The sequence below is a fragment of the Camellia sinensis genome, chromosome 12 (assembly GCF_055761805.1).
Source record: "Camellia sinensis isolate YWXY chromosome 12, ASM5576180v1, whole genome shotgun sequence".
NCBI lineage: Eukaryota > Viridiplantae > Streptophyta > Magnoliopsida > Ericales > Theaceae > Camellia > Camellia sinensis.
This window is the reverse complement of record NC_138972.1, coordinates 81,405,764-81,427,823: the sequence shown is the minus strand read 5'-3', so window position 1 is coordinate 81,427,823 and position 22,060 is coordinate 81,405,764. Positions and strand designations below refer to the sequence as shown.

The window sequence follows — 22,060 nt, the reverse complement described above, 5'->3', positions numbered from 1 at the left end:
AATAATTAATTACACAAAACAATAAGCAAAAAAATATTTTACATGAAAACAACTTTAGTGAAGACGAATTTTTTTTTTAATTACATTTTCTAAAACAATAGCGATTTTAACAAAAAAAATTTTCCCAAAAAAATGTAATTAAAAAAATGTAATTAAAGCTCATTTAACTTGAAACAATTCGCTATGAAAAAATGAAAAATCGCTATGTAAAATTAATATACTATTGATAATAGCTAAATGAGCTTTAATTACATTTTTTATAATAGCTAAATCGCTATGTAAAATTTTCCCAAAAAAAAATTCAATAATCTACATGAATATGATTTTGAAATTATATATATGAAAAATAGTATGTAAAATTAATATATGAGAAGAGGTTTTTTTTCATATTATGTAAAATTTATGAATTACACATTCTAAACAAAAACAAAAGAAAAAAAAAACATATTTTAACATGATAATTGCTTTATGTTTTTTTCTTTTGTTTTATCTTGAAAATAGCGTTTTATTCCAACAAAATTTTTGTTAAAAAAAAAATTTCTGTTAAAATCGCTATTAGGAATAGCGTTTTTTTGGAACAAAATTTGAACTGAAATCGCTATTATGAATAGCGTTTTTTCTGCAAAAAAAATTATGTTAAAATCGCTACTATAAACAGCGTTTTTTGGGAAATTTGTTTTTGTTAAAATCGCTATTGATAATAGCGTTTTTTTGCAACAAAAATTTGTGTGAAAAGCGCTGTTAAGAACAACGTTTTTTATTCGGAAAAAGAATAACCCTAGAAGCGATATTTGTAATAGCGACTTATTAATCAAAGTCGCTATTTGTAATAGCGATTTTACTGTTCACCTACTTTTACGCTCCCAACAGTGAAAGCGCGAATAGTAATAGCGTTTTAACTTAGTTTTGAAATTCCGTCAGAAGTTGGCTTAGTTTTGGAAATACAATACAAAAATGGCTTATATTGGGAAATGGCCCCACATGCCAAACCGCCAGAGACCATTGATTCATATCCTCTGTGAATGAAATTTCCAGTTTTTTCTCCTTTTTTTTTGGCCTTATTTTTTTTATTATTTTTTTTATATACACATATAATTTGGTAGCAAATTTTTCAATTTTAACATAATGTGAAACTGTGGTCTATACTAAAGCAGCTTCAAAAATAGCACTTTCGTTAGGTTGTGGTTGATAACGTTGTTAATTTCTTACTTTCTGAACATGTTTTTGTGTTTTGTTAAATTTTTTTGTTTTTGGTATAAAAATAAATAACTAACATACATACATATACCGTTAAGTCTTTATAATTAACAATCTCGTTTGACAAAATTTCTTTCAATTATAATTTTATTTGCTCATTTGTTTCAGTGAGACTGTGAGTATTCAGATGCGAATCTAATCCGAATCTAACTTGAGTTGTGCCTGTGTAGAGGAGTTTGTACTAGCATTCCATATCTTAAGCATCCATTATTTGCCACTTCGCTAATTATATTTGTGTACTCGAGCGATAAAGTTGATAATCTAATATCTATGCTTACAAATTGAATTTTTGGAAAATATATATCACCACTTGAGCGGTGAAATGTGCGGTCAAGTGATTGGCGGTCAAGCGGTGGCTCAAGCGGTCAGCACGACCCGTCCAAATTCTCAAAGAGGAGAAAAATACAAAATGTTCTACATAGGAGGGTGTTAATGTATAGAAAGTGATTAATTGATCAACGAACTACAGAGTGTCAAACATCATGAGTTGATTTTGTTCTTTTATTCACATAAAAATATAGGTGTTCTTTGGTGGATTATGAGGAACTTAGGCTTGAAATTTTGGTAGATTCAAGAGTAGTTCTTCGTCTTGGATTCAATATCGACGTTGTGGATTCAACGTTAGACAAAGTTATTCTGAGGTGAAAACAGTGGTGGAAGAGGCAAATCGGGTTTGGTTCAATTCGGGTATAGATTCGCTAGATAATTGAGGGTACTCGTATGCAATTCCTTTTTATCTTTTTAATAGATTGTATTGTAGTTTTAGCCTATGATTTTTTATTACAAATGGAGATATTCTAATTATGATTTTTTTCATGTTAAATTGTTGTATTTGTTATTAATTGTTTAATTGATATTAATATTTACTATTTAAAATTAAAACATAATTACGAATTAATATTTTGAGATTATTTAGATTTTTTATATACTTTTTAAAATACATAATAGAAAATAAAAATATTTTTGATGAGTTGTTGGAAGGAAAAAGTGGTAGGAGGTGGTCATGAGAGGGTAGGGTGGTTAGAGCCTAGGGGGGGTTGTGAGAGACTCAAAGCGAGGTTAGGAATGGAGGTGGACCATAGAGGAGTAAGAAGAGGATGAAATTTTATTTTTGAAACAAATAAAGATTGCCATTATTTTTTGCAAACGAAAACAGTTGTCAAACGTGTTTTCATTTCTAGTTTTCAATTTTATGAAGAAAAGGAAAATTGGAAAAAAAAAAAAACAAAAACGTTATCAAAGCATGGCTTACACATGCCCAAACAAGACATAATGTTTGGCAAATTCATGGAGTTCGAACATTGCCAAACGCAAGTTGACAATCAAAGAGAGAAGAAAACTATATCCTGGGATGTTTAGCGGATATTTTGATCCGTTTAAATTGATTGAACCATCGCATTTTGGATGAATGTATGATGATAAGAAGATAGTTGTGGATTAATTTTTTTTTCAATCCATCTAATTTTAGACGAATGGCGAATTTGAGGTTCCTTTGACCGCAACCAAACTGTCAAACCACGAGCATCCGTAATAATTTGTAAGACCTTGTATTTTTAATTTATTTAGATATTCTGTTTGTGTTTTTAACTGAAAAAGAGTTTAAATATTTTGTTGTGTTTTCAATTTGAAAATCTTTTTATCAATTGACAAGTATTGATATTTGATATTTTTGTGTGAAAAATATAAGGCTTAATTTTGTCTTTTTAAAAAAAATCAAATTAAATAGTTTTTGAATAAAATAATAATAATGAAATAGTTTTGATAATACATGATTTTCTTATATGCATTTATTATTGGTATTTAACAATTTACTTGATAATTTTTTAATTATGTTGAGTTTGATTGTTATCTAAAAAAAATATTGACAAATTATTGTATTACGTTCAAAATTTGTAAAAGTTTAAACCGCCAAACTGATTCGCATCCATCTGCCAAACAGATCCAGATTAATTTTTTTCAATCCGTCAATTTAACAAACAGATGGTAAATTGAAAGCTCCCTGGTCATAATCAAACCGCGAACACCCTTGCTATATACCACTTGTGCCTTGTACAATTATAAGTGGCTCTACCAATGGGTTTGTAACTCTACGATATGACCCGCCTCTCACATGCGAGAGGTCAGCGAGAGTCTAATGGCAATCAGTCACCCGTTACAACTGTCATTAACAATTCTCATTCACCACTCTCTTAAATATTGACTTAGATATATATATATATTGTATTTGAATCCTTAAAAAAAATATTTATAAATGGCTCTAGGGAAGCAATGTAATTCAAATGTTTAGAAAAAGCTAATAATACTTTTGGATGGAGAAGGACATGATGATGGGATGGATTTTTGACTTGTAAAAAAAAAAATGGAAGCCATGATTATATAGAGGGCATTAGTGAAGAGATAGGGTCACTGTGAGAGACTAGGGGCCACACATTCAATTGATTTTTTTTCTCTTTTGTGGGGTTTGATCAATGGAGGAATCCCAGAAAAGTGTGCCTTCACATTGGTTGACAAATTAATTTCTTTCTTTTTTGCTATGTTACATGTTGAAACCAACAGACAATATGCCTCATCAAATCTCCACTATGGTATAGTGATGGCTGAGGATGATTCTCCATGTCTCACTCTGGTCCATCCTCTTGTTTGAAACACTCTCTATTATGGGATTATCTTTGATCTCCTTAACTTTGATCCTGTAGTAGAGAAATAATTTAGGACAAAAGACAGAAGAGAGAGGATTGTGACTTGTGTTTGGATTTTGAATTTGTTGGGAAAAAGAAAAGAAAATGGAAAAAAATTGATTTTTTCAACAAACTCAAGATTCAAACACAATAGTAGCAGAACGATCATGCAAGTATGTTTTCTTGCGCATGGGCATGGTCAATGCATGCATATAGGATAAAAATGCCAAATGATGATGAAGCATACTCTCAGAGCAAGATTTTTTGAAGTGCTTTTGATTACTTATGGGCCTATGGATCCCAATGCGCACACACACACACATGTTAGGCCTTTGTACAACCATGGAAATCCTTACTAGATTTGCAATGATAGGAGTTCAGAGACACAGCAAACCAAAGCCCTTAAGCCATGTTGGCTTTTTAGTACAAGATCTTAGCATGCCTTAGATGATCAAGAACAATTAATTCTATTGGAAGTCTGCTTTAACAAGAAGCAAATAATGTTGTAACCTATTAACTTCATAGAACCTTTCTGTCCAAATGCATGTAGTCCACATCTTCACAGACATCTATTTCATTGAGTCTCTCTTTGAGACAATGCCCAGATCATCACACCTCAACATAAAGTTTAAGGTTTGTTCTCAACAATAAAAAAGAACCAACAGGGCTAGTCCGTTAGTCAAGAGCAGTTGCACCTTGTTAGGAGGTGAGGGCTTTGCCTCCCCTCACCTACGTGTCAATCTTTCCTCCCTTGTAATTGTTTGGGGTTCTCCCTCCCAATTTACGAGTTGTATATATTTGCAACTTCGTTCTACAGCGCAAAAAAATAAATAAATAAAATAAAAATAAAAATAAAAGCAAGCAATAAGAATTCCAAAAAACTACAATGTAGCCTAAAAAACACCTAGAAATGGCATAATCACATAGAAAACTTCATGTAGGTTGAGAGAAATCATTCAACAGATTCAATCTGGTAGACGTTTCATGCTTCAAAACTGACATATCCAAAGCATTACAATATTGTGCCATAATGGCTACACGATTTTGTTCATTACAGTTCCATTTTGTGATTGCCACATCTGTCCTCTCTCTCTCTCTCTCTCTCTCTCTCTCTCTCTCATCATAATCTAACAGCTGAAATGTAACTTCACATTTATATACAGTTGTACAATTATCAGTTTGCATACATAATTTTTCTCATTTGAGTAATTTAACAAATGGGTATCTATTCCACCACATTTTGAGGTCTTGCTGCCTGTGCTACCACATTGCACTAGGAATTTGGAAATACTACAAACAAGTGACTCACAACTCATGGATAAGAAACATTAAGTTTACCTAAATTCTAAAACATTGTCATCGGACTGGTTTCGATGCAGTCAAGGGTGCAAAATTACTACAATTGGTTACCATGCCTGAACTAGAAAGCCCCATCAGTTTTCCTAATAAAACCATGACTTGTTACATGAAAGGAATGAAACTATACCTTTCCTTTGATCATGTTGCAGCAGGCTAGCCAGTTGTGGTTCTACAGAGCTTATGACAATACCAATTGCCCTGCAGCTTAGTCAGGAGCCAAAATTAGCTACAATTGTAAATTTGTAATAATAATCATAAATTTGTCCACTCTTTTGTGTCAATTTCAAACCTTATAAAAGCTTTTTAGTATGAAACATAAATTGTTGGAGAAATTAACTTACGTGAGAGAGTTAAACCAAGAAAGCATAGCAAAAACCAGGAGGCATCTTGTCTTCCTGCATTTTTTGAACCTAGAATTGAAAATATCAACCATGTCATGCTGAAAACAGAAAAGCATCTCAACCTTCCATGCTTCATATTACAAGTTATCTAATGTAGCATGATAACCAAATTCCCCAAAGGAAGACTATAGCATGATCAAACGAGGATTATATCAAGGGTTAATCATTATAGATGGGCAGTTCAAGGGGGTTTATTATCGGGTTTTGTGGTGGGGGAGGGGTCTGCCTCTTTGGTGGTCTCTCACCTATTCTATGCTGATGATGCGTTGATTTTTTGTGATGCGGAGGCTACTCAGATTGGCAACTTGCAATATGTTTTGTTATGTTTTGAGGCGGTGTCAGGGCTGCTGGTCAATTTGTCAAAATCCAAATTGATATCTGTGGGTGAGGTGGCTCGATTACCGGTGTTGGCAGCCGTCTTGGGCTGTAAAGTGGCAAGGTTGCCAATTTCTTATTTGGGACTTCCCTTGGGGGCTTCTTTTAAGGAGACTCGAGTGTGGGATGGGGTGGTGGACAGAGTTTAGCAACGGTTGACAGAGTGGAAGCGCCAATACTTGTCAAAAGGGGGGCGGATTACTTTGATCGAGTGTTCTTTCCAGTGTTCCTGTAAAAATAAATTGATAGAGAGAGAATAAATTGTATGTATTATTGATTGATATATGTTTTGATGTATTGTATGTACATTATATAGGAGATGGAGATGTGAAGTGGAGGTGGAGTGGTGGAGTAGGTGAAGTGGAGTGTGTAGTGGAGTAGGTGAAGTGGAGGTGGAGTGGTGTAGTGGGTTAGGTTTAGTGGAGTAGGTTTAGGTGTACATTAACAGCCCCCCTCAAACTCAAGGAGGATAGGAACTAACCAACTTGAGTTTGAAGAGAGTAACAAAACAGGAAAGTAAACTGATAAATAAAATAAAACAGGATAGGAGACACGGTATGGTCGTGTCAGACCGATGTAGCAGACAGTTTATGGGGTCACGTCGGACCGTTGTAGCAGACAGTTTACAGGGTCATGTCGGACCGTTGTAGCAGACACTGTGTGGTCGTGTTAGATCGATGTAGAAGACAGTTTATGGGGTCATGTCGGACCGATGTAGAAGACAGTTTACGGGGTCATGTCGGACCGTTGTAGCAGACACTGTGTGACAGTTATTGTGACAGTTTACGGAGTCTTGCTGGACCCTTGTAGAAACTAACCGGAATCAATGTCGGGACAGTTTACAGAGTCTTGTCGGACCCATGAAGGAGCTAACCGGAATCAATGTCGGGACAGTTTACAGAGTCTTGTCGAACCCATGAAGGAGCTAACCGAAATCAATGTCGGGACAGTTTACAGAGTCTTGTCGGACCCATGAAGGAGCTAACCGGAATCAATGTCGGGACAGTTTACAGAGTCTTGTCGGACCCTTAAAAAGTCGCACCCTCAAAAGGTGTGCCCAATCTTTCAAAAGGCGTGCCATCAAAAGGCGTGCCCAATCCATAAAAAGACGTGCCATCAAAAGGCGAGCCCAAGTCATAAAAAGATGTGCCGGACATGATGGCGAGGCACGTCACCACATTGGCTTGCGCGCCCGTTTTGTCGTCTGGCGTCAAGTGGCGCGCGATGCGCGTGTCTGCCTTGGCTATTTAACCAAGGTTGAGGCGGAGGCTGTGCAAACCAGTCTGAAACCGCTGAACATTTGCATTCTGAAATACTTTGTAAACACTCTGTAACCAATCCTTCTCTGAAAGTACCAGTCGGAAATCGCTGCGTCGCTGAAACACTCAGCAACCCAAAAAACATGGCCTCTTCTTCCCGTCCAGCTACCCAGAACATGGCCTCCTCTTCCCGTGGTCTGCTCACGCTCTTTCCAGACCTGAACGAGTCCACAAGAGAAATAACTGGTGCGGTGGCCAGTGAACCTCAACCAAACACCTCTGGTTTTGCTCCGTTGAACTTTTCGATGCGGTCTGTGGAGCAAAAAATGGCAGTGCAAACTGATATTGAGGCCAATCAGTATACTTTGAAGTCATGTGTGGAGACCATGACGGCGGTCACAAACTTGTCGCACCGGCTTCAGAGTAGGACAAATGAGGTGCAACAGTTAAACGCCCAACTGGCTCTGCTCCAGCGCATGTATAAGGATGCGCAAGCAGAGATATGTGTGCTAAAAGCGGAAAATAAGGATCTGAAGCGGAAGGCCACCGTGATGTTCCGATTTGGAGGTCCGCCATATGCTGCAGTGGAGGAGCAGGAGGGAGTGAACGTGCTTGGCGGCGCGGGAAACACAGAGGCAGCACCGTCAAGGGCCGCCCAGGATGGAGGCAAGAAGAAGCGACCCGCAGCAGAGTAGAGAAGAAAAAATCCCACTGTGGGTGTGGTTGTTTTGTTGTGGTTTTGTTTGTTTGTTTGTTTTTTTTTTTTTTTTTTTGATGTAGAATGGTGAGCGGGGTGAATCCCTGATATGAATAAAACAAGTGTGTTTTGCAAACTCGAATGGGAGGTGTGGTAAGGCAGAAAAATCAACTGGAATGAATGTAGTTTTGTTTTGTTTTTGTTTTGTTTGTTTGTTTGTTTTTTTTTTTTTTTTTTTTTGGTGAAAATAATAATAATAATAATAAATAAAATGAAGTGTTGGAAGCCAGTGGAATCAATGAAGGCTAGTATAATATATTTGAGTGGGGAAAAGAATGATGGGTATGTTGATTATATAATAAAATAAAAGCGGGTATTTGAAAGAGATTAAAAGTGATTTGGAGAAAATAAATAAAAATAATAGATTTTGAAATCAAACGTGGAGCAGACAGAGGGACAAGCCCATGTGAGAAAGTGGAGAGAGGGCTGGGTATGCATATAAGCATGTTTGGTGCTGGTGGAACTGGGTTTGATATATAGAGGAGGTAGTGGAGAATTATTTTATTGGAGAGGGGCAGGAAGTGGGAATAAAGAGAATAAAAAGGAGAGCACTCAGCTCCAACTGCTTGTGCAAGGTCAGTCTTGTTTATTACAAGGAGGTCAGCTTGTGTAATTCCCGGGCCTCCTTTTCGAGGTATTTTATCACCACCAGATACATCAATTATATCAATGATATAGTCAGCCAGTTCTCTGCTGAAGTTGGCAGCCAAATTATCTCCCCCAGATTCACAGAGAAGTATATCCGCTTTATACAAGTTAGAGAGCTCCTCAAGGGGGCCAAGATTTATGCTGATGTCTTCACGAATGGCAGCGTGTGGGCAGCCCCCAGTTTCCACAGCTCGTATCCTTTCCTCTGGAAGTGCTCCATGCTTCACCAAGAATTCACCATCCTCTTTTGTGAATATATCATTTGTTACTGCCTCAAGACTGTACTTGTCCCGCAAGAATTGACACAAAGCCAACATTAAAGCAGTTTTCCCAGTACCGACAGGTCCACCAATACCAACAGTGAGAGCTCTTTCCCTGAAATCCCTAGTCACAAGAGGCGGTGCCCTTCTGCTGAAGTACCCAGGTGAGTAAATGGGTTCATGTGAGTGTGGTGCCAGTCCATCATGGCTGTGGTACACCTTACCATCTGGGCCCACCCATGATGTTGTTTCTGTTGAATCCCCATGAGAGTGGTCGTGGGTTTGATGATGGTGATGATGATGATGATGATGATGATGATGATGATGATGATCGTGTTTATGATCATCATCATGATGGTCTTGCGCTTGGTGATTTTGTGACGCCATTGATTCTAAGCTTGCAAGATTTTAGCAGAGAGAGAGAGAATTAGGGAAGGCTTTAAAGTTTGGTGAATGAATCCATCATGGTGAGTTGTTGAAGAATCTGCCATGAAAGAAGAAATTAAGGAAATTTGGGTTTGTCCGGCGGACGGCCAAGGCAAGATTGCCGCCCGCCGGTGGAACGAAATTACTAGGTTCTTAACCTAGCTCTGATACCATGTAAAAATAAATTGATAGAGAGAGAATAAATTGTATGTATTATTGATTGATATATGTTTTGATGTATTGTATGTACATTATATAGGAGATGGAGATGTGAAGTGGAGGTGGAGTGGTGGAGTAGGTGAAGTGGAGTGTGTAGTGGAGTAGGTGAAGTGGAGGTGGAGTGGTGTAGTGGGTTAGGTTTAGTGGAGTAGGTTTAGGTGTACATTAACAGTTCCGATGTACTTTATGTCTGTGCATGTGATTTATGTGGGGTGGCAAAGAGGTTGGAGAAGTTACAACGAGATTTTTTGTAGAGTAGGGGTGGAGAGGGTTTTCATTATCATTTGGTGGCTTAGGAAAGGGTTTGTAATTTGAAGGAAAGAGGGGGTTTAGGTATGCGGAAATTGGTGGTGTTTAATCGAGCTTTATTGGGTAAGTGGTTGTGGCATTGTGCAGGGGAACAAGAGAGGCTATGGAGGAGGGTGATGGTGACTAAGCATCGGGAGGAGAGGCGGGGTTGGTGCTTGCAGAGGGTGGTTCAACCTCATGGTTGTGGTTTGTGAAAGGGGATTTGGTTGGAGAGGAGTTGGTTGCTTTGGTTAGGGTGAAGTAAGGGGAATCAGTTGTTTGGAATGTTCGTCTTCGTCATGATGTACAGGATTGGGAGCTAGACCAATTGGAGGATCTTCTAGGCTTTTTGTATGGATTGCAAATTGAGAGGAATGGGATGGATTCTTTAGTATGGGATGTTCGGAGCTCTAAAGGTGTTTTCTCAGTATCCTCATTTTATGGGGTGCTTGCAGGGAGAGTTGGTGGTGTGTTTCCTTGGAAATATATTTGGGCAAGGGGTTCTCCTTTTAAGGTCGCTTTCTTTGTTTGGATAGCTGCTTTGGGTCGTATCCTCATTATTGATAATTTCATTTAGCGGCGGCATGTGTTAGTGAATTGGTGTTGCATGTGTTGTAAGGATGCGGAAACGGTGGATCATTTGCTTCTTCATTGCCCGGTTGTGTCCAGACTTTGAATTTTCATGTTGCCTTGTTTGGCTTAGTGTGGGTGCAACCGGGGACTTTATTGGGAGTGTTATAGAGTTAGGGTGGGAAAGAAGCGCTGGAAGGCTTGGGTGCTTGCTTCCCATTGTTTGCTTTGGTTGCTATAGTTAGAACGGAATAAGCAAGTGTTTCAGGATGAGTGTCATTCCGTTTTATGGTTACAGAGTAGGTTGTTGACGGTGCTGCATAGTTGGGTTACGAGTATAGTCAATCCCAATGTTTTGGTCTTTGTAGACTTTGTGGAGGATTTGATTAGTTAGTTTTGTTCAATCCTTTTGTGGGCTGCTTTTTTGTATTCTTTGCATCGTCTTGATGTTTTCTAATAAAGTTTGTTTGTTTATCCAAAAGAAGAAGAAAAAAAAATCGTTATAGATATACCACATCAGATGTTCTTTTGCTACAACAAGCAAATAACTTATAAAAACAGTAGAGGCCAGCTTCTTTCAAGTAACTAAAATAGCTTGAAGTACAAAAAAATTGAATGAAATATGAACAATACAAACAATGGCTAACCCTTACCTATTTGAAGTTGAAAGCAAAATCATTTCAGTTAAGACTGAGATACTATGGTGTATCTCTAGCAAGTCTGAAAGTCCGCTCATAAAATAGACATTTTCAAAATCTCATGCAAGTGCAACACAGACAAACACTAAGAAGCACGGACACACGGATGCAGCAATTTTCAAAAAATACAATATATGACGTGGGGGATGAGCAAAATATAGAGTTTTTCATGCATTTATTATGTCATAAATATATGAATCCTTCATTCACAGATAATGAAAGAATACAACATAACACCCATTTCAAAGTTTAAAGGAGAATGGATTAGTAAGCGTAAATCTACATTATCATTATTCTATCATTGTGTGATTCCTAACTTATTTTGTTCTAAACTTGTAATGCGTTTTATGTGCCTAAGCAATAGGACACCTCTAGAGTTTGGACGTGTGTCTAACGAGTTTCAATGTCCAATACATGTCTGACATGGACATGCTACCTTCTTAAAAGCTGTAGACATTAAGATTTTCACATGCCTTAGACACTGTCAGATTGGTTACGACAAGTAAATTTTTTTTATTAAACAAATCAAGATGGTCAAAGCCTTCAAATAAATCTAGGTCCCGCCAAAATTACGGGATACAACCCATTTCAAAATATGGATCACACCAAAAGAAAGTGTCAACTCGTTTTGACAGCTGGGTCAAACAATTGGTCTAACCCAAGGATGCAAGTCTCACAAGGACACTTTCAAAATCTTTTACAGAGTTGGAAATTGGAGGAAATTCAAATTCAAGGTACAAACTTTTCTATAAAATGAGGGACAAATTTATCTTATTTTGGAAATTATAATAAATTAAATATTAATTTAAAATTTTAACACCCCCTCCCTTTTTCCTATAAATAGAGGCCCCAGGGGCCATTTGGTTAGTTCTCTGCAAAAGTTCTAAAGCAGCCTTTGGCCAAGGGTTCGTAAGCACTCTAAAAAATTTGTAAGAATCTCTTCCTAAAGTTCTCTCCAAAGTTGTGGCAATGCGCCTATTGAGCTAGTCGCTTGGATATTGGGCTAGTAATTTAGTCACTTCCACTACCACCTTTGATTGTAGGTGGTTAGTTTGACTATTCACTATGACCATGTTAATCGCACGCCAAAGCATATTTCTTCACTACGAATGTATACTCTCTATGTACTTTTATTTGAGTGTTTCATGAATTTCAAGAAGGGTTTATGACTATTCTTGAAGACTCTAGTGATACTGCTGAGAAGGGGACTACTCTTCCAATTCGCTCTCCTTTCCTTGGTGCTTGGGGCCTAAAGTTTGAGCCAATTGGCGGTTCTTCATTTTCCGCAAAGGGTTAATGAGATTTCATGTGAATTGATTGGAAGACAATCTAACTCCAAGATATTGTTGCAGAAGTCCTCTGATCATGAGAAACTTAGCCCATTTTCTATTGTTGAATGTGAGATTCATGCCCCAGAAAGTGGTTGGGGCACTATCTTCAAATGCAATTGGAAACCTTTTTGTGAAGGATATTGGGAGTGGTTATGTATTGAGGCAACATCATCAAACATTGCAACAAGCACACATTTTTTATGCAATCTATTCCTCTTTATTCTCATATGCCCGAAATCTAAGTATCATGCATGCCTTTTGTGAACTTTGGTTCCACTACCCTTCACACTTTTAGAGGCAAGATGCCAAACTCTCTATAGGATTTGCATCAACTAAGTGAGATCCCTATCTAAGTGCCATATAGGATGAGGTTGTGCCGAATGCTAAAAAGGCAATCGGTAATATCAAGCACAAGGAGTTTCTTCTTCCAGTTAGTTGTCATTATATGATCCTTGTTCACCACCGGCTTTGTAAGGGATCAAAGAAGAATGTGGTCAAAATTACTAATTAGGTCAAATTTTGGTTCAAAGGGGAAGTCAAGTATCACAAACCATTAAGGCTTCAAGGAACAAGACTTAACGAGCTAAAGAAACTAACCGCTCTTCTAGTGTTATTGACTTAGTTCCGTCTTGAACTATCAAAGCAAATAATGTTTTTAGCGAATTGGGGGTTAGTGGTGCTGCTAAAGAGAAAACCTACTTAGCGGCCTTTCTTGTTTGGTGGTTGTGCAAATTTGTTCTACCCCATGGGGATGGTGATTCGATTAGATTTGGGGTGTTCAAAGTCGCAAGTATTGGGTGTTCAAAGGTTGCACATTCAGCATTGTCATTCCCTTGACAGTATCTACAAAGGGCTAAATAAAATTGCTTCTTCTGAATCTGGGAAGTGTAACACTACCTTTCTTGTCCATTATAATTTATACTTATGCTTGATTAGGGGAGTATTTCAACACACATTTCAGTGTCGATTCTACTCTAAAGCCTCGGATGAGAAGTTATGCTAGTGAGAGGATGGCCAAACATTTTAAATAGTTAGAGGCGCATGACTTGTTTATTTTATGCAAAGATTTGACATTGCATCGTTTGGCATATGGAGAAGGTAAAAACAAGGTGTTAGTTAATGATTACCAACTTTCTAATTCGGATTTTCAATATTTTATCAATATTTGATCAAGCCTTTTGACTTTGTAGAGTGGTTCTACTGTGATCAATGAATCGTACAGTCCTAATAGGTTTAGGAGTTAGTTTGGTTTTTATCAAGATATCCCGAGTAAACTCAAGGATGACCTTTGGACTAGTAGCCTAGAGAGTATTGTTCAATATTGGTACTCTGGTGTTCGTGATAGGACTTATATTATGTATTGAGGTTGACAGAGCATTTTAACCTATGAAGCATTGATACTTCAAAACATATCCGTGTCGGACACACGGACACGTCGGTGACACGTATGGGACACATCACATGGCGTGTCTCCTTATTTAATTAATTTATTTTTAGGGGACACACTAGGGACATGCCAAGTTGTCTTTTCTCCCATTTTATTTAGTGTTTTTGATGAATGTTAAATGTTTATTATTTTTTTCTTAAATTTAAGTACTTAATAGATCATCCAGAAAATATATATATATATATATATAAACTATAAATGTTAATTTAAAAGTGCTTTTTTAAATTAAAAAAAAAAAAAAGAATTAGAGTTAGTTTTTGTTAATATTGATTGTTTATAGATGTAATATTAATCTAGATAACAAATAAAACATGTTTTATGTCATGTCTCTGTTGTGTCTGTGCCCCCCATTTTTTTGAAATTGTCGTGTCCCGTATCCACATCTGTGTCCGTGTTCGTGTCTGTATCTGTGTCTGTGCTTCTTAGATTTTAACTTTCCATCTCTTTCCACTACTAAGACATATTCGGAGTGGCGTTCTTGACTATACGGGGACTATTTCTCTAACAGAGACAAGTCTATCCCAAGGGGTAAACGCCTTCACCAAATCAACAGATAGCTAAGGCTAATCTCAAAGTCAAGAAACTGATTTGAGGATGCATTAGTGGGATCCCTGTTAAAGTAGTGGATGATGAAAAAAGCAATGATGACCACAATTGGCATCACCTTGGGAAAAAGTCTAGTACTAGCACTGTTGGAGGGAGCATTGTTATATTTGATGATGCGGATTCCTTCTTGCCATGTATTCTTAGCACTTCCCAACCTAACAACTAATGAAGCACTAGAAAGAACAAAGATTGTTATTTGTCATTCTTGACAATTTAATTATCACTTCTATCCATATTTGTTCTTATGACAACCCTTTAACTCGGTTTGATAGTTGCCAAAGGATGACTTTGATTTAGAGTCTAGAGACGAAAATATGAATCATCTTGATGAGCTCTCTAACAATGAGGCAACAGTTCAAAGGCCATGAACCTTTGATTCGGCGATTGGACACAAGAGTAGTCCTCTGGTTAAATCACTCAAATAAACCAAGCCTGGTCTCTACCCAGTGCTCCCATGTGGAGTCAAGTTGCGCCTTTTGGGGCTTCTACCATTGATATTAGGTGCATGATTCTCAGTGCAAACCATTCAGAAGCTTTGATACTTGACAGACATATTAAGAGCTTGTTGAGAAAGTCAACCCCATGGGCAGGAAGGTTAAACCAGTCGATAAATCGACTTTGGCACTTGACAGAATGACTAAAACTCCTATTTAGAAAGCTCCATCATTAGGCCCGAGGCTCCAAGAACTTTATGAAGGGCTCTCAAAGCTTCACATTGACTATTTTCCATTACAAAGTCATATTGAGAAAGACATGCAAAATGTTGCTAAGTATGTCTCTACAGCCTTTGCTCAAGGGATTACTTCAAAGTTGCAGATTCAGTGTTTAAGTGTTGTCTATCAGCACATTACCCATGCTCTACCCTTTTTTTCTTTTTGATAAATACCCATGCTCTAGATGATCAGTCACAGCAACTTGAGGCTTCAATTAATGTTGTTGATGCCGAGGTAGTTCAAAGGCGAATTGTCATTTCCACTTTGAGAGAAGAACAAGCTACCATAGAGGCCATTGAGGTGATAAAGAGTGAAGATATCAAAGTCACCAACAAGTTAGAGAAGTTTTTGAAAGCCGACCAAGGTGAGATCCAGAGTTTAACATGGTTGCCATGATTCTTTTCTTCTTTTTTTTCAACTTCGATGTAACTTGCCGCCTTTTTCTAATTATGTGAAATCAAAGTAAAACACTTCATTAAACAAAAGTTCTTTTATTGATTTATCAGTCATTCACAGTCTTGGAAGAGATTGTATATCAAGCTTTGGGGACAATTGGCAACTTAACACATCTTAGTGATTGAATGATTTCTCTTTTCTTTTGGTTGACTGAACATGAAATAGACTCCCAAACTACCTACATACCCTTGGAAGAGAACAAGTTTTTTTTGGTTGATTGGTCTTGAGATATACTCCTAAGCTACCTATGTATCCTTGGAAAAGATCAAGTCAAAATGTAGTTCATATGAATACATCATTTTTTTTTTATTATTATTAGATTAGGTCGTTCGTGGTTTTTGGGTAAGAAGAGGGTTGCTTGGTTGAATAGGTTATTTAGCAAAATTTTGTTGACTAGATGATACCTGATGAGTGGAGGAAGAGTATTTTAGAGCCAATCTATAAGAATAAAGGAGATGTCCAGAATTGCAACTATAGAGGAATCAAGTTAATGTGTCATATAATGAAAGTGTGGGAGAGGGTGATGGAACGCTGATTGCAAGATATAATAGAGGTGTTAGATAATCAATTTGGGTTTATGCCTGGCAAGTCAACAATGGAAGCGATCTATCTTTTGAGGAGAGTAACAGAAAAACATAGAGAAAAGAAAAGAGACATTGATATGGTGTTTATCAACCTTGAGAAAGCATATGATAGAGTGCCTCGGGATATGATATGGTGGGTGTTAGAGAAGAAAGGGGTGACAAAAGGTTACATTGATGTGATTAGGAACATGTATGAAGGGGTGGTGGCCACTATTAAATCGCCTGCTGAAGAGACAAATGAATTTCCTATCACTGTAGGGTTACACCAAAGATCTATCTTTAAGTCCTTATCTTTTTGCTTTAGTTATGGATGAGTTAACAAAAAATATTCAAAATGGCGTGCCATGGTGTATGCTGTTTGTAGATGATATCGTATTAGTGGATGAGACTAGAGAAGGAGTTAACACAAAATTGGAGATTTGGAAAAAAAACACTTGAATCTAAAGGATTCCGGATAAGCAGACCTAAGACAGAGTACATGGCGTGTAAATTTAGTAACAGTAACAATGCAAGCAGAAAAAAAGTGAAGATTGAGAACCAAGAACTGCCTAAGAGTGAACATTTTCGTTATTTAGGGTCGATTATCAAAACGGCGGGAGAGATTGATGCGGATGTGGCCCATAGGATTAAGACAGGATGGCTTAAGTGGAGAAATGCGTCTGGGATACTGTGCAATAAACGAATACCCACTAGACTAACAGGTAAGTTCTATAGAATGGCTATTAGACTTGCGATGTTCTATGTGACAGAGTGTTGGGCAACCAAGAAACAACATGTAGATAAGATAAGTGTTGCTGAGGTGGATGTGTGGCAAGACTAGACAAGACAAAATTAAGAATGAGTATATTTGAGAATGGGTAGGAATAGCACTGATAGACGATAAGTTGAGAGAGAATCGATTAAGATGGTGTGGTCATATTCAACGGAGACCAACAGAGGCAGTAGTGAAGAGATGCGATACAGTGACGGTAGATGAAAGTATTAGGGGACCAGGTAAGCCTAGATTAACGTTGGCTAGCGTTATAAATAGAGATATGGATCTACCTAATTTGACTAACGAAATGACCTTTGATAGAGCCGCGTGGAGAAAAAAGATTCATATAACCGATCTCATTTGATGGGACTTAAGGCTTGGTTTGGTTTTACAATCCTCTGTGGTTTACACTAGATTATTAATTTTCGTCATCCACTACTTCACCAAGTAGTTCACTAATTCCTCCTCAAATCACTTTCTTGACTTGAGATTAGAGCATTGCTCAGCAATTACACACTTTTTAGCCTTAGTGAAGTAGGGCGTTTACCCCTTGGGATAGATTTCTCTCTATTAGAGAAACAGTCCAGATAAAACTGAGACCACCACTCTAAATATGCCTTAGTTTAGTAGTAGAAAGAGAAGGAAAGTTAAAATGTTCTGGCAACCTCAATACAAAATGAGTCCCATCACAAACACGAGTACTAATATTGAACAATATTCTCTAAGGTACCATTCTGAAAGTCATCCTTGAATTTCCAATGGGCTGGATACCGAGTTATCAAAAATAGGTGCATTCCCCTATAATGGTCAAACTAATCACCTACAATCAAGAGTAGCGGTGGAAGTGTCTAAATAAGTAGTCTAATATCCATTCGACTATAGCTCAATAGGCACATTCCCCTCAATGGTCAAACTAATGACCTACTGTTGATGGTGGTTGTAGAAGTGTCTAAAATAACCAGTCCAATATCCAGTCAACTAGTTCAATAGGGGCAATCCTCCACCATGGTCAATTTAATCACCTACGGTCGAAGCTGATTGTGGAAGTGTCTAGATAACCAGTCTATAATCTAGGCGTCTAGCTCAATAGAGGCATTCCCCCACAATGGTCAAAGGTGGTGGTGGAAATGTTTGAATATAACTAGTCCAATATCCAGGCGACTAGTCCAATTCTCCTCCCCCCCCCCCCCCCCCAAAACATTAAAAAAAAAAAAAAAATCATCTAAGATCAAGGGTGGTGGTGGAATTGTCTAAATAACGAGTTCAATATCAAGGTAACTAGTTCACTAGGCTCATTCCCTCACAAGGGTTAAACTAATCACCTACGGTCAGAGGTGATAGTGAAAGTATCTAAATAACCAGTCCAATATCCAAGCTCACTAGGCACATTCCCCACCATGGTCAAACTGGCCTCCTAAGGTCTAGGTTAATTGATAAAGAAAGACCATAAAATAAAATAAATCTACTCTTTGATGAATGTAAGCAAATAAAATGTCATCCCAAAAGAATGCGTACCTAAGTGGTTGGGAAGCACCAGGTAGCAGGATGGGAAGGAATCTCCTCGATAAGGCAATAAAAGTCATGTTGGGAAAATAGACCCACAGTCAAAGTAACCAAGATTCTGTATTAACTTAAATCAAAAAGCCCCAGCACCTCTCAGCCAAGCCTTTGTCCCAAGGCTAGTTGATGCAGTTGATATACTATGAGGTGATTAGTCTCCCAATTGTGTACCCATGTGCCATCTGAATAAAAAACGAGGTGTTATTCATTCCTCAGACTCAGAAATCCAGCCTATTTCTGAATCTGGACAAGGCCTATAACCAGCATCTTTCATCTTTATTGCCAATTCTTCCAATGTTTGATATATTTCATCACATTGGGGGTGCTTTTGATCTCTAGACACAAAACAGTTCACAAAACCAGCAATATCAATCCAACTGCAGCCAACATCCTTTGTCAAACCCTTTTCTCGCATCCCTTTCCTCACTCTGTTAACATACTCCCAGTTCCCTTCCTCAGCATATATATTTGACAGCAAAACATGATAACCTGACATCCTATTTCCTCTCTCCATTTGAAGCAACTTACTGGCAACAACTTTTCCCAATTCAAATTCTCCATGAATTCTGCAAGCCGCAAGAAGGGATCCCCAAATTCCCAAGTTATTACCCTCTTCACCCAATTGTTTGACAAACTGATAAGCTGCGGCCACCCTCCCAACTCTCCCTAACATGTCTACAACACAACAGTAGTGCTCATGTGAGGGCCGAATTCCATATTGTGTCTCCATTGACTCAAACATTTGAAGACCTTCATCAACCAACCCAGCATAACTGCAAGCAGACAAGACAGCAACAATGGTAATGGCATCAGGTTTAATGCCAGATTCCCACATTGAGTGGAATAGCGAGAGAGCTTTCTCAACCATCCCATGTTGACCATAACCCAATATCATGTTGGTGTATGTAACTGAATTTTTTTCAGGGGACGCGAAAAACACATTCTCGGCATAATTGATTGCACCCAATTTTGAGTACATGTCTACCAGAGCAGATCCCACAAAAACATTCTGGCCCAAGCAGTTGCGAATGGCAAAGCCATGGAGTTGCTTGCCTAGAGCCATACTTCCCACCGGATGGCATGCAGGGAGAATTGATGCTAAGGTTACAGCATTAGGTGTTACATTTTGCTCGAGCATCTGCCTAAAGTTAGTGAAAGCCTGCTCAATAAGTCCATTTTGTGTATTCCCAGCAATCATGGCGTTCCACGTGGCTTGATCTCTACCATACGTGCAATACTTTTCAAACAGTCCTTGTGCAGCTTCAATCAGACCAGATTTAGCATACATATCAATGAGATAGCTTTCCATTCCTTCAAATTGAATGTCACGCCTAAGAATATAGGCATGGGTTTGTTTCCCAATTTCCGGGTTCCTGAGATTTGATGCTGCTGAAAGAAGAGCAGTTACAGTTACAGAATCAATAATGAACCCTTGCTTCTGCATCTCATACACAAGCATCAACCCTTCATCATCAAACCCATTCTGCACAAAAGCAGAAACCATGGTATTCCAAGAAACAGCATCTCTTTCACACATTCTACTAAATATTTCAAAGGACGTCTCAACCAAATTGCACCTTGAATAGATCACAATCATTGCATTTAGTATGATGATACATAACACTGATGAATTCTTAATTAAATATGCATGTAGCTGTTGAGCAAAGTCTAATCGCTGCAACTGTGAAGCTGCAGTTAGAGCTGAGAGAAAAGTCACGTCATCTAGAACAGTATGTTCTAGCTCCAAAGCTTTAAGGAAAAGATAAAGTGCTTCAACTGGACGATTGTTCTGAACATATCCACCAATCATGGTGTTCCAAACCTCTGTATTTCTCTCCAAACATTGGTCGAATACCTTTCTAGCAAAATCAAGACAACCAAGCTCAGAATACATGAAAATTGCAGAACTCAATGCAAACGGGTCATTAACAAACTCACTTCCCAATTTAAGAAGCAAACCATAAAACACATTAGCTCTATTAACACTCCTCATCCTCGAAACAGCCGGGAAGACATTGACAAAACTTACAACAGTCAGTTTTATACCCATTTTCATCATCAACCAAAAATGCCTAACTGCTTCTTCAAATCTCTTCGTTTTTACGTGCCAAGAAATCATAGTATTCCAAGCAATTACATCTCGCTTACGCATTGTATTAAACACTCTACACACCAAATCGTGTTTCAAAATATCCGAATCTACAGAACCCATTTCATCATCCGTTGAACTCAAACAAACAGAGTACATATTCAAGAGCGAATTGCATACAATTCTACTGGGACATGAATGAGAACGAAGAACATGGCAGTGCACAGCTTTACCTATCTTAAGCTGGCGAGTCTCGGCGCAAGCTTTGAGAACGGCAGAGTAAGTATAGAAATCACATTTGGTATCAGGGTTTGCCTTCATTCGGAGATAGAACAACAGGGCTTCATCGGGCATACCATTGCAGACAAACCCAATAATAATTGTGTTCCAGAGAACGGTTTTTGGTTGAGGAATTGAGTCGAACAGTTGGCGAGCGAGGTGGGGTTGGCCGTTTTGGCACAATTGACTGAGACGGTATCGAATGGTTTTGGGTTGGGTTGGTGGGTTGAGGGAGGTTTGGTGATTTGAATGGTCTTCGAGAGACCATTGGTGAATGTGTGAGGTTGAGTTTGGTAGTAGTGAGAGGTTTGATGAGGATGAAGGAGGGTTGAGATGGTGAACATGGATGTGACTGTAGGTGATAGAGGTTGTTGATGAGAGTGGTAGAGGCAGAGCTGAGGATGTCATGGTTAAGCGCATTTGGGAGGTGACCTTGTGTTTGTTGGGTCAGATGAGTGGTGGTTTGGATATTTTAAAAACTCTACAAAAATATATATATATATATATATATCTATATTATTATAAAGTGAACCTCTTATGGTGTCACGAAACTTTACTCTCCTCATATTATGTGGTAATATTTTTTATTTTTTTAAAAAAAGTTAAACAAAGAGATGGGTAAGGCTTGAACCCATATCCTCATGTCATGTGGCAGTATTTTTTATTTTTAAAAAAAAAGTTAAACAAAGAGATGGGCACCATGGGTTTAAGTATAAGGACTCATACCACTTAAGTTAAGTACACATTATAATATTAATTTTATTATTATTTTTTTTTATTCCTACTTATTTAAATTGCACACATATACGTGCCACCCACTAGTATATCTATATATATATATATATATATGGGTAGAAATCACTATAACATGAGTAAAAGAGTTGAATGAAAATGAAAAGAAAATTTGTAATTTCACATAAAAATTCTACGCAATTATTAGTGGGGTTTATGGATCAGGTTCGATTGAAAAAAATTAATTTACATACATTCATTTAATTAACAGATGTGGATTATGTGTATTGTGCAAGTTAACGAATAGATATGAA

General features: G+C 37.8%; 1 protein-coding gene and 1 pseudogene across 4 annotated transcripts; both read right to left on the bottom strand.

Annotated features, from left to right (window-relative positions):
• Positions 1–3,442: 3,442 nt before the first annotated feature.
• On the bottom strand, positions 3,443–21,482 carry LOC114303650 (Tetratricopeptide repeat (TPR)-like superfamily protein). 4 transcript variants are annotated; one of them, XM_028248797.2, is made up of 4 exons: positions 18,602–21,482; positions 5,636–5,704; positions 5,422–5,492; positions 3,443–3,947 (listed from the first exon to the last, which is right to left on the bottom strand). In XM_028248797.2, exon 1 carries the CDS (start codon positions 21,432–21,434, stop codon positions 18,852–18,854), a length of 2,583 nt encoding a protein of 860 aa, XP_028104598.2. In that variant the 5' UTR covers positions 21,435–21,482; the 3' UTR covers positions 3,443–3,947; positions 5,422–5,492; positions 5,636–5,704; positions 18,602–18,851. The 4 variants fall into 4 exon arrangements, with proteins under 4 accessions (XP_028104598.2, XP_028104597.2, XP_028104600.2 ...); XM_028248796.2 differs by lacking the exon at positions 3,443–3,947 and adding an exon at positions 4,186–4,746; XM_028248799.2 differs by lacking the exon at positions 3,443–3,947 and adding an exon at positions 4,186–4,746 and having other exon boundaries at positions 5,636–5,689.
• LOC145804599 (urease accessory protein G pseudogene) lies at positions 8,317–9,423 on the bottom strand (annotated as a pseudogene).
• Positions 21,483–22,060: the final 578 nt, after the last annotated feature.

What these genes read in the sequence shown, in the direction of transcription:
- LOC114303650 (XM_028248797.2), bottom strand. Translation starts at nt 21,434, where the DNA reads ATGCGCTTAACCATGACATCCTCAGCTCTGCCTCTACCACTCTCATCA.